At 38.8% G+C, this 13,642-nt stretch overlaps 1 protein-coding gene across 3 annotated transcripts in view; it reads left to right on the top strand.

Annotated features, from left to right (window-relative positions):
* The window catches only part of atp8a2 (ATPase phospholipid transporting 8A2), a 443,947-nt gene that overhangs the window by 132,383 nt on the left and 297,922 nt on the right, over positions 1 to 13,642 (top strand). For all 3 annotated transcript variants that reach the window (XM_080197362.1, XM_080197361.1, XM_080197363.1), the window contains exons 16-17: positions 2,552 to 2,624; positions 9,403 to 9,508. In XM_080197362.1, coding sequence (XP_080053488.1) covers positions 2,552 to 2,624; positions 9,403 to 9,508 — 179 coding nt within the window. The remainder of the gene's footprint in view (positions 1 to 2,551; positions 2,625 to 9,402; positions 9,509 to 13,642) is intronic.

The raw sequence follows: 13,642 nt of genomic DNA, 5'->3' as shown, positions 1-13,642 counted from the left end.
ACCAAAACTGTATACGTGAAATGTACCAGTTATGCTAGGGGGTTGTGGGTTTTACACAGAAAGAAGAGATATGGTTTGCACACTTTGAAAAAAGTTTATTTATTAGTCACACATAAGGTTTACATTAACATTGCAGTGAAGTTACTATGAAATTCTCCTAGTCGCCACACTTTGGCGCCTGTTCGGCTCAATGCACCCAACAAGCATGTTTTTCAGATCATGGGAGGAAACTGGAGCATCCAGAGGAAACCAACACCGACATGGAAAAAACATGCAAACTCCACATAGACAGTGACTCTAGCTGGGAATTGAACCTGGGTCCCTGGCACTGTGAGACAGCAGTGCTAACCACTGCCACCATGCCGCCCATGTAGATTCAAACTCGCACACAACAGATTTATTAAGGAGTTCCACTTCTGTAGTTATGACAACAATAAGACATCTTCAGTTTGAACTATATAAGAAATTGGACCTGATTTGCTGATACCCATTTCTCACTTGAGACATAATTATGTGAAGCAAAAGCTATTGGTTGTTCTTCTTCCAAAGGGATAAGATTGAAGCTACTGCCTCTATTCTGTAAGGTAAAATGTCACAAGCAAGCAGCAATGGTAGCTATGGATTAGAATGAACCAATACTTCAAACTTATGCAAAGATCTTTGATGTTCTTACATGCTTTCTCATTCTATTGTCCAGTCCTCTGACTGTAAATTATACAAAAGCATCAATAATGTCGCTATGTTAAGATCAAATTTGCCATAATAAATACTAATCCTAGAAAGGACTTCAAATGCGTCACATTTGTTGGATGTGGCGCTTCTAAAATAGCATGCAAGTTTTTTGGTTATCCACTTAACTTCAGAATCACCCAGAGTATATGTGATTCAACCTGTGTAGATAAGACATTCAGTTGATTTCGAGAAATTCTCTTCTTTGCAAGTGTAATTCTTCTCTTCCATGTTCTAAATTATTTTTTAGAATGCAACTTGTTCTTCTTGAATGTACCCCGATTTTTTTTGAATGTTCTTCTCAGGGAAGCTGGTCTGGCCCCAGTGAGCTTTTTCAGTGTGACCCATTTTTGACAGTTCTTGTATTGGCTATCCTTGCTCCAGCATTCACTTGCTGAATGGCCCATTTTGGCACATCAATGACAAGCTTTTGTTGTTTTGACTGGTGGGTCTTCATTGCTGCATCAAATTGCGAAGTCTCTTGAGCAACCAGTTCCATTGCCACTATGATTTCTACTGCTGACTTTAAAGACAAAACCCATTCAGTAAGACATCTTCTTTGGATAGCCTCCATTTTGGAGACCACAAACTAGACAATCTCGGAGAATCTTATAATGTCTTACCAAACTCACAGTGCCTTTTTAAGGTCGCCACAAACTGAGCAATACTTTTGCATTCCACTTGATTTCTTCGGTGGAATCTGAACCACTCTGCGATGATCAGTGGATTTGGAGAGTAGTGCTCTTCAAAAGTGTTTGTCAAGTCATCAAACGTTTTTGTTCCTGAAACCAAGTTCTAGAGCAAATAGGTTTTGCATCCTATTGTATTGAAAAACTTGAGTAACTCGTTCGCAATTTTATTTGCCTGTACAAAGTACTCTGCACAGGAACTTCATGATTCCCTTTCTTAATTGAAAGGGCCAATAGATCCTAACTGACCTACCATTTCCCTTGGAGGCACAAGTGACTCAAGACTGCTCGGTATATTATATTACTGTCTTCCAATTACTTTGCTTTTCAATCTAGAGTGTATTCTTATTTTCAAATGAGCCCAATCTCACAGCAAAGCATCCACCCTCAACAGATAGCAGTGAAAGAATCACATAGGGGAAAAGACTTATAAGGACACTCTGTACTCAAAATGTCAGTCTGTAACCACACTTGTTATGGTACTTCTGAACTTTAACTGAAGCACTAGATGGGGCAGAGTAGGAGGAGTAATGCTGTTAACAATGACAACTTACATTCCTATAGCACCTTTAATATAATGAAATGGTCAAAGGTGCTTCACAGGAGCATTGTAAAATGAAATATGACACTGAGCCACATATGGAAATATTAGGTCAGATGACCAAAAGTTTGGTTGAAGAGGTAGGTTTTAAGAATGTCTTGAGGGAGAAAAGTGAGATAAAGAGGTGTAGGGAGATAATTCCAGAGTTTGATGCAGAGTGGTTGCAGCTATCTCGAGCTAAATGGCTTTAATCTAAATTTAAGATTATTTCTCACAAAAGGCAGTGGATGGTAGGGTGAATTAAAACTTTAGATAAGGGATATGGAACTAAGAGTTCAGACACTGATGTAACTATATGATAGGAAATAATTAAAGGACTGAATAGCCTGTGGCTGTTTCAGTGCCCTTTTATGGATGTTCTATGATTCAGTTGAGTCCAAACCTTTCTCATTAGCAGATCATTTTTGTTTATCTTTACTTTTATGGCTACTAAAAATTATATTGGGGCAAGAAGGACAAGAAAGAACTGTGAAAAATTTGTCATATGGAAAAAAGATTATGTGGTCATTAAATTTTATTTTTCATTACCCAGGCATTTGGCTTCCTCCAAGGATTCTTTTGAATTTGACGATCCAACATTGTTAGACAACATCTACAGTGAGCACGTAAGTCATTATTGAACCACATGATGCTACTCATGTTTTAAGATATAACAATAATGTGATAAAGACTTAAGTTTGCATAATTTATTGTAATTCTGAGAAACATCCCAAAGTGTTTCACATAAAGTGGCTTATTTAGAACTGCAGTGATTGCTGGTATATTGATAAAGATATAGTTAGTTACCTCAATAACACAGATGGACCAGACAAACCTCCGAGTACACCAATAGCTCATCTCTTTGAATTTTTGTTGTTTGAATTCCTGTAAGGACCTGTAAAGCATTTCTGTGGGGGCCAAAATAAAATGTTGTACTTTGGAATAAAATTCCATTTAGTTTCACCCCATGTGCAAATTAATATGTCGTATACATTGTTTTTTGACTTTCAAATTGATATTTCCACTACTTTGAATATTTTTTCAATTTTTGTAACTTGTTTTATTGGTGCTCCCTCCTCAGAACATGCGCAATGATTCTTTCTTGCTCCAAGGCCCCAATCTCAGTTGCTCTTCGATTAACCATTAGGTGGTGCGCAAAAACAACTTGGACAGAAATGCCCTTCAGTATCACAGGGAGGTACCTGTGCTTATCTGCTCAACAAAAGGGGTGCTGCAGGCATGAACTATTTTTCTGTGGCACTGTGCTCCATCACTATACTCTCCTATAAGTTTGAAAGTTTTCACTGTACCACAAAATTATTTATATACTTAGTTGTCTGACTTAAAGAAATCCAAATTGCTTCAGATTAAGAATGGCAACTGATCCTGACATTTTTAAAACACAACCTTTATAGGAATCCTTCAAAGTGCAGAATCTATCGCTGCATCTTCTGAAGTCACTATGAGTGTGCTGCAGTGAGTTAATGCGTTTGACACTCAGTGAAATCCTGCTCATGTCACCATAAAGTTTGTATTGTGTTTTTAAAATGCATATCTTAAGCACCACTGTAAGTGAGAAATGCCTGGTTACGTCTGGGTCAGTCAGTTGTTCAAGAATCGTTACTTACCATCTCTTTCACATCATTCTTGTGCTTTAAAATCATCTTGGCATAATTCTGGTCTGACTTGCTGATGTAATGATTGCATCACAACAAAACATTTTCATTTATCAATTAAAAAGAAGGCTAAATTTCATGCACGAACCCTGCTGGCTTTCTAGTGGCTACTCACAATGTACTCTGCTTGGATGCCAGATCTTGCCCCTTCTTACCCAGGTGAAATGGTCACTTGAATGAGGTACTTAGAAAGATTAACTGCACCCATATGCATACCCCAAACTGAGTTAATGTATGTAAGAGAAAAATGCAAGTGAGACTAAAGCTGTTCCACATTTATTTTTTAAATTGGTTTAATCCATGATGTTAACGTCAAAATTGTCCGACATCTGCATTGTCTTGAGGATGGAGGAATGTCACAAACAAACATGTCAGTTTCATAAATAACATTGCCTGTAACTAATATCACACCACTCTCATGAGAAATATCTACAACAACCCCCAAGTTGAATGAGATATAAACAAGTCATTAAATCAGGTTTCATTTAACACATGGCTAGAGAATTCAAACAGACACCAAAAAATTCTGTACTGTGATGCCACTAATTATGGCACCCCTAGCTGGTAACATTATACTCTATTGTGCTATAATTTTGTGTACATGAAATGGTATATTTTATTTGGTTTATAACAGTTTTAGGTTGAAAGCTTCAACAAAATAGATCAGAATATGTTTCTGCATGAAGTAGCTGATCCTGTTGGGTAAATTTGTGATCCATGCACTCATTAAAAATTACTGTAATCAAAGCTGTGTTTTATAAATGTCAGGATCAATTGATCTGAAGCAATTTGGTTGATCCTCATTGAAATGCTGACATTTGCTCCCCTGCAGCTCTTTCACAATGCTTCAGAATTAAGATAGTAATACTGGTGTTCAGGTGCGGTTACAAAAGGTGTTTTCCTTTTTTATAGGTCATGCAAACATTGCATTTAGTCAGTTGTATTATATTTGTCTAGTAACATACAACTAAGAAAACAGTACTGCTTTTGCCATAGATTTAATGGGAAATTAGTTTGTGGGATTGAATGGCTGGGCAACTGAAAATAGGAGCAAATGTATAGCTTGAGGAAATAGTGATTTGAAGGAGTGTGTTCTTGCTCTTTTATTGTTCACACTATTAGTCAGTGATTTGCATAAATATATTTGAAGCAACAAAAACATTCCTGTGGTCAATGATAAAGTTTATTTTTTAGTCACAAGTAAGGTTTACATTAATACCACAAAGAAGTTACTGTGAAAATCCCCTAGTCGCTACACTCCAGTGCCTGTTCAGGTACACTGAGGGAGAATTTAGCATGGCCAGTGCACCTAACCAGCATGTCTTTCGGAGTGTGGGAGGAAACCAGAGTACCCAGAGGAAACCCACACAGACATGAGGAGAACATGGAGACTCCACACAGACAGTGACCCAGGTTCCTGGCGCTGTGAGGCAGCAGTGCTAACCACTGTGCTGCCTGATAAGTTAACCATATTGGTGAAGGAGTCATTATGTTGAAAAACATCAGTGTTCAGGATACCAAAAATGTGTATGCATTGAATTGCTGGCCATTGGTGAGTGAAGGAAAAAGGAAGAGTGAGATTTAATTAAACATGGTGGTAGAACATGTGGATTGTGGCTCGATTGGGAGCCACAAATTATATGTGGGTCATGTACATGGAAACTATACATTTCATCACCTGTCCAGGTAACTGTCAGCATTCATGAGGGTAGCAGTTTAAGGATTCAGGTATGTCTTATATTTAACTGATTTGAATTATAATGATGGGAAAAAGAAGCATGGAATTTCTCAACTCCAATGTGAAAGAAGCATAGTATATCTGCTTTTAACTTGCAGCTAAAGAGATTGAGCTGCATTTTGTGGCTGTTGTGAAATAAAACCAAATTATTTACTTTTCTAAATTTTTAATTTAATCTGAAGTAGTTTGTTTTGGATTGTTTGCAAAAGTTATCATTGGTCTGGAAATAGTTGATACTTACGTTGTATATTGGGCTTTTTTAATGGCCAGTTTGTTCATCATTAAGTTGTCCGACATCACAACCTGATAGCAAGAATGCAGCTACCAGAAGTTCAAGTTCTGAACAAAACACTGTCAAAGTACAAACGCTTGCCACTTTAATTCTTTCAAGGATAAGGTAGTTGCTAATCATTTGAACAAGCTATTTGGTTTTGGAATCAACAGCAAAACACCATTCATTGCACAGAATCAAGTTCAATTCAAAACTACAGTGTTACACCAATGATTTAGTTTGATGTAATACAGTGTGACAAGGGAGTGTAATAAAATTAGCTCTTATTAGTTTGTATCAGCCTTCTTGCTCACCCTGTTCACTTCTACTTGTCAGGTGATAATTTAACTGCTACATCAAAATAGTTCTGAACCTGCTATGCACTATTTCCCATCCCTCTAAATTACATGTAATTAATTTTCTAGATTTGCAGCTATCATCAAACTTCAGTTAATACCTTCCCCATAAATGTATCTACATTTTTAATTATGACAATTACAATAGTTTCTTCTGAACTGAGTTGCAAAAACAAATGAGCAATATTGTGTGTACACAAGAAGCCAATCAAAGAGCTTCTGAAATGAAGGCAATAGGTTGAAGTTCAAACTTTTAGCTTTTTTGTATTAACAGCTCAAACAACCATGTTTAAATGACCAAGCCATATCCCAAATGGGAAAGTTGATGCAACAGTAAATCTGGAATATAGATTGGAAGATGTGGAGCAACCAGCATTGTTGGAAATGTTTGTTTCCTTTATAGATATGACCTGTTCCTCTTCAGGCACCTTAATTGTGCATGACTGTATACATTTGCACTTCAAATTTAGTACTGTTGAAGAGCATTTTCTAGTTTGAGATCAAGGCACCAATCTAAGTCTAGTCAGGTTTCAACCTGCCTCAAAGAGGAAAGGAACATTCAGTTAGGAGTAGACAACTTAGCACCTTGAGCCTGTCCCTGTCATTTAAATCATGGCAAATCTGTAACCTAACTCCACTTTGCTCCTCCATTGTTTAATTCCTTTGGCTAACAAAAATTGATCAATATTTATATTAAAATTTACAATTTACCCTTGGTTGAAGCGTCAGTTACAAGGGGACAGAAGTTAGAAGTGAGGGGTGGGAGATTTAGGGGGTTTTGAGGAAAACATTTTTACTCAGGGGGTGGTGATGATCTGAAATGCACTGCCTGGGAGGGTGGTGGAGCCGGAATGCCTCACATTCTTTAAAAAGTACCTAGATGAGTACTTGGCACACAGTAACATTCAAGGCTATGGGCCAAGTGCTGGCAAGTGGGATAAGGTGGGTAGATCAGGGCATTTCATGTGCCAGTGCAGACTCAATGGGTCAAAGGGCCTCATCAGCACTGTAGTAATCTGTGATTCTGTGAATTGATCCAGCCTGAATTGCCATTTGTGAAAGAGAGTTCTTGACTTCTACCACCCTTTGCATGAAATGTTTTCTAATATCACTCCTGAAAGGTCAGATTCTAATTTTTACACTATGCCACCTTGTACTATACTTCCATCTGATGGAAATAGTTTCTTCAATTTACTGTATCCGTTCACATATTATCTTATAACCTCAATTTAATCTACCATTAACTTTCTAAATTCCAGGGAAAACAATGCTGGTTTGTTTAATTTCTCCTTGTTGCTTAATTCTTGCAGCCCAGGTATCGTTCTGATAAATATGCACTGCACACCTTTCAATCCAATGTATCCATCCCAAATGTGATACCCAGAATTGGTCACATTTCTCCAAATGTAGTTCGTACAACTACACAAGGCACCTACCCCTCCTCTAAATTCAAGGGCCAACATTTTAGTAGCTTTTTGATTATTTTCTGATCATTTTTAATGATCTATGTACTTGGACCTCCACTGTTTCGCAGTATTTCACTATTTAGAATATATTCTGTACTTTTTAGATCCAAAATTGATAACCACACATTCGTTTGCATTGAATTCCATTTGTTATAGTTTTGCAAATTTGCTTAAATTATCAATATCGCTTTTTACTTCTGTGGAGCTTACAATACTGCTTCTGTGTGCCATTGAAAAATTGGTCTATAGGGCTTTCTATCCCACCTAATTTGTAAATGAATGCAGTGAATAGTTGAGGCACCAACACGGTTCCTAGTAGGACACAACGGCACAAAATTTTCCAACTTGAGATAATACCCTGGGAGTAAAAATCTGGCTCCCGTAGTCATACTATCAGTCAAGGGACTGATAAAGAATTTTGCTGCTTTGAGCAAAACGCGTATTCACACCTTCGATAGACAAAGCTTTCAAAGTTTGTAATCGGCTTTTTATTCATGTTATGGTGAGGAAATCTGTCTTCCACCAGGTGGCATACAGACTTCCTGAGTGATACATGGCAGTTTGCGGTTTTGGCCTCTGGTCTTCGGGTAAGCGTTCTCCAAGGAGGCCTTCATGACACAAGACAGTGCGGCGTCACTGAGCAGAGACTGAAAGCCAAGTTCCTCACACATGAGGACAGCCGCAACCAGGATCTTGGGTTCATGTTACACTATCTGTAACCCCCATGACTTGTCTGCGTTTGCAAAATCTCACTAACTGTCCTGGCTGGAGACAGTACACATCTCTTTAACCTGTGCTTAAATCCTCTCCTCTCGTATTGTCTGTACCTTTAAGACTTGATTACCTGTAAAGACTCGCATTCCAACCGTTATTTTGTAAATTGAGTTTGTGTCTTTATATGCCCTGTTTGTGAACTGAAATCCCACTTGCCTGATGAAGGAGCAGCGCTTCGAAAGCTAGTGGTTTTTGCTACCAAATAAACCTGTTGGAATTTAACCTGGTGTTGTGAGACTGCTTACTATGATACATGGAGGGCAGATATATTTCTGCTTCTCTTGCAAGTGATTTGCATATACCAATCACAAGTATATATTTGTTCTGAAGTCAGTAATATCCAATTACAACAAGCATTTCTAATTACTTCATGAAATGGTTAACTAATTACAGCCCCTATATTCTTGTCTAATTAAAATGTTTGATCACTAATGAAACTCACCTACGTGGCTTCTTCATCCAAATGTGACATTTGCTGTTGTGGCTATTACCCTGTGGCTATCAGAGTTCTCACACCCCACACCTCCCACTGTCTTTTGGTCAGCTTGGTTTTGCGAGCATCTATAAATGTGAGAACATATACAGCTCCACAGGGAACTTGATGCTGTACTCAGTTCACAAGGGAACTCTGCAACATTCAATCACTTCAGTGCTTTTAACCCTTTCAGGTACTTATCCATTATCCCTACTCTGTTTCCTACTGCTCAGCCGATTTCCTAATCAGTGAATAATTTGCCTCGAGAAGGCAGTCTTGCAGCACTTGTGTTTTGAAATTGTGCCGCATTTCCAAAGCTCTGGTGGCCCATTGGATCTGTTGGGCACTGGAAATTTATCTGGAGTTAGCATTAAGGTGCCTGTACTGATGTTCCTGCTCATGTTACCAAAACTTTTAAGTTTTAAGAGGTGCTGTGCACGGACATAAAATCACGCAGATCAACAATTGCACTATTAAATACAATTGTGCAATAATGTCAGTGAGAGTAATGTGAATTCTCAATACTATTTGAAATTTGAACGTGTGTATGATGAATTAAATAGATTTTGAGATTGTAAGACAATATAAAGGAACATAAAAAGCTCTTGACTTTGGTCATTCACAGTGATTGCGCATGCTTCATTTCAGCCAACAGCCGCTGAGATCCAGGAGTTTCTCATTATGATGGCAATTTGCCATACAGTAGTTCCTGAGAAAGATGGTGATGACATTAACTACCAGGCTTCATCTCCAGGTGAGATAATTAGGATATCATTGTGAGAGACTGCAAGGTATAATTGTAGAATCATGATTACAGTGGAAGCAATACCTGCATTTATTGTTCACCAACTCCTTGAATTGTTTTGGTGTCTTCAGTGGAATTTAGTGACTTCAAAGAACCATAATCCTGAATAATGCCTTCCTGAGGAGCCCTGCTTACAGAATTAATTCAGAGCCATTCCATGTGCATTAGCTTTAAGTTGTACTTGATCACTTTCTGATGCTATTGTTATCATCTAGCCATAAGCTATTAACAGCGAGCTGTTCCTCTACCGTGTGCCTCAAAATATGTCATTTGACCTGGGGATTGAACAGCATGGTTTAATGTATCACTGGCAGGAACTGCTGACAAATCAAGAACCTTTAATCCTTCAGAGGCAGGAACTGATTTGTATCTTTGTCTATCCATTGAGTGTTTTAATCAATTTAAACTCAAGAGTTTTATATATTTATAGTCATATATGACTGATGATCTTAAATCATTGTGATTCATGGTGCATTTAATCTGCTCAGGTAGTCAGTCAGTTTAAGCATAATGTTTGTCTGTCCAAATCTATTGCACATGCTTAGGCGATTGCTGGAAAGTTAAAGTGTGGGTGGGTGGTAGTGGTAGGCACGTTTGATATTTGTGTAGCAGTGGTCTAGGATGTTTGGGTCTCTGGTGGAACAGGAGACATGTTAGTGTAACTTGGTAGTATGTTCTTGAGTTTGGCCTGATTGAAGTCCCCAGCCACAATGATCAAGGCCTTGGGACGTTTCATCTCAAAGCCAATCTCAGGCAAGACTAGGGGAGGTGGGGTTGCTTCCTAATCAATACCTTGTGGTGCCAAGACGTAGCAACACTGGCAAGTTGCTGCTCCCCAGACCTAGAATACCTTCTGCGGAGTTCACCTCTGTTGTCCTAATGGCAGTTTACATCCCACCCCATGTGGACATGAAGATTACGCTGGATGAAATATACACAACTTTGGAAAACGGATGAGTTGAAAGATGGGCTACATAGAAAACTATTTGAGTAAATTGTTGTTCAGGTAAATGTTGTATTGCTGAAATACAAATCAATCAAAATCGTTGTCAGGTGTTAATTCTATTGGGAGTCCTGATGTTTGTACTTGATTTTCACACCAGCACAAACATAATGCTGGGAAAATTCTAGTTATAAGCAATATAAATAGGAAATTGTCTCATAAGCTTTATCAGTCATATGAGAAACAGGGGGTGTTAAAGTATGCTTTTCTTCCTTTACACCTCATGCTTCCAGCATTTTTCTAATGTGCATCCTTTGTTTCACAGCCAGCCTGGCCATGCGATTGTTGCCTGAGATAATTTCCATTGTTTGTCACATACGTGTGTATGTGTCTCTCAAATAATTGTTTGTTATTGCATCATAGAGCATAAGTTCATTGTGATAGAAATGGGTTGATCTGAGTGAGAGAGTAATAGAGTATCAATATGAAAAGTGAATATAGAAAAATATGATTTGGCACTACAGTGATACTAGATTTATTAAGCAACACATTTATGAGAAATAGACATCTATGTAACCTATCTTTTCAATTATCCATTTTGTAGTTCACATTAATTCATGAACAAAGAACAGTACACCACAGGAACAGGCCCTTTGACTTACTAAATCTGTGCCGACACAGATGCCTATCTAATATTTTCTTGCCTCTACGTGGTCCATATTTCTCTATTCCGTGCCCATTCATGTATCTCTCCCGATGCCCCTTGAATGTTGTTATATAATCTGCTTCCACCACCAAGTCCAGCAATGCATTTCAGGCATTCACCATCCCTTACATCTTTTTCAAACTTTCTCCCTCTCACTTTCATCCTATTGTCCCCGAGTAATTGACCCTTCAACCCTGGAAAAAAGACTCTGACTGTCACTCTATCCAAGACTGTTATAATCTTGTAAACCTCTACCAAGACCCCCTCATCCTCCTATACTCCAATGAAAACGATCCAAGTTTTTTCAACCTTTCTTCATAGTCCATATCCTCCGAACCGGGCAACATCCTGGTAAATCTCTCCTGCACCCTTTCCAATGCATCAACATTCTTCTGGCTCCAAATGTGGCCAAACCCGTCTTGTACAGCTACAGCATGATTTTCCGATTCCTATACTCGATGCCCTGACAATGAAGGCCAACATGCCATATGATTCGACCACCTTGTCCACTGGAGTTGCCACCTTCAGGGAACTGTAGATCAGCAAGACTAGATCCTTCTAATTGCTAATATTTTTAAGGGCTCTACCATTTACTGTATACTTTCCTTCTGTAGTACACCTTTCAAATCTCATCATCTTACATTTGTCCGTGTTTAATTCCATCTCCCATCTTTCAGCCCAGGTGTCCAGCCAATATATATCCTGTTGTATCCTATGACAATCCTCTACACTATTCACTCCCCCAATTTTTGTATCATCTGCAATTACATTTTCCTCCAAATCATTTCTATATATTACAAACAGCAGAGGCCCCAGCACTGATCCTTGTGAAACACCACTTGTCACAGTTAGATAAGTATCCTTCCACTCCTACTCTCTGCTTTGTATGCCTAAGCCAGTTTTGTATCCATCTTATCAGCTCACCTCAGAACCCATATGACTTCACTTTCTGTATCAGCCTGAAGAACCTTATCAAAAGCTTTACTAAAGTCCATGCGTACAGCATCCACAGCCCTGCCCTGGTCATTTTTATTTGTCAATTCCTCAAAGAATTCAATCAAGTTTGTGAGACATGACCCCCCCCCCCCCCCCCCCCCCCCCCCCCCGCCTTCATAAAACCGTGCTGCTTATCGCTAATAAGCCTATTCTCTTCCAGATGTGATTACATCCTGTCCCTAAGTATCTTCTCCAATAATTTCTCACCCACTGATGTCAGGCTCACAGGCCTGTAATTTCCTGGATTGCCTCTTCTGCTGCTCTTAAGCACAGGAGCACTGTTAGCTACTCTCCAATCCTCTGATACCTCACCTGTGGCTAAAGAGGAAACAAAGATTTTGGTCAAGGCCTCAGCAATTTCTTCCCTCACCTCTCTCAATATTCTGGCATCGACCCTATCTAACCCTGGGGACTTGCCCATGTTAATGTTTTTCAAAACCTCTAATATCTCCTCTCTGTTTATCTCAACATGTCCTAGAATGTCAACATCCTCCTTTCTATACTCACCATCTGCCATATCCTTCTCTTGTGTGAATACTGGTGCAGAGTACTCGTTAAGGACCTCACCTGGCTCCACACACACATTTTCTCCACTATCCTTGAGTGGACCCACCCTTTCCTTAGCTACCCTCTTCCTCCTTATATACGCATAAAAAGCCTTGGAATTCTCCTTAATCCTGCCTGCCAAGGACATTTCATGGCCCTTTTGTGCCCTCCTAAGATTATGTTTAACCTCTTTCCTGCTTTCTTTATATTCCTTGAGTCTTATCCATTTTCAATTTCCTGAAATTTATGTTTGCCTCCTTTTTCACAAAGCTTACAATCTCTCTCGTCATCCATGGTTCCTGAATCTTGCCATCTTTATCTGTCATTTTTACAGGGACATACTTGTCCTGAATTATAAACAACTGACTTTTAAAAGGCTCCCAAATATTGGATAGGGATTTGCCCTCAAATAGCCGCCCCCTAGCTTCTGTCTAATACTGTCATAGTTAGTCTTACTCATTTAGTGCTTTCGCTTTGGACTATTTCTATCCTTTTCTACAAGTATCTTGAAACTTATAGAATTGTGATCATTGTTCTCAAAATAGTGCCCCGATGAAACATCAATCACCTGTCCAGGCTTGCTTCCCAGAACCAGGTCTAAGATAATCCCTTCCCAAGTTGGACTATCTACCTATTGTCTCAAGTAGCTCTTCATGAGGTTAATCATTTCAGTAAATTGCATTTACCTTCCATCTTTAACATAGAAAATGATTCAAAGTGCATCTGAGGGGAAATGAATTTGGATCAAAAGTTTAAAGAGTTAGGAGGCAAGACAGAAAACAGAGAAGATAAGATAATGTTTTGAGGAAGTAATGGAGGAAGATAGCAAAGACGGAGGATTCCAGAGAAACTAAAGCTGGTAAAGCACGAAACTGTACCATCAGTAAAGGGA

Source organism: Carcharhinus amblyrhynchos, chromosome 10 (genome assembly GCF_965287045.1).
Source record: "Carcharhinus amblyrhynchos chromosome 10, sCarAmb.v2.hapA, whole genome shotgun sequence".
Classification (NCBI taxonomy): Eukaryota; Metazoa; Chordata; class Chondrichthyes; order Carcharhiniformes; family Carcharhinidae; genus Carcharhinus; species Carcharhinus amblyrhynchos.
Note: the sequence above shows the minus strand (reverse complement) of the source record. Positions and strands in the feature narration are given on the sequence as shown.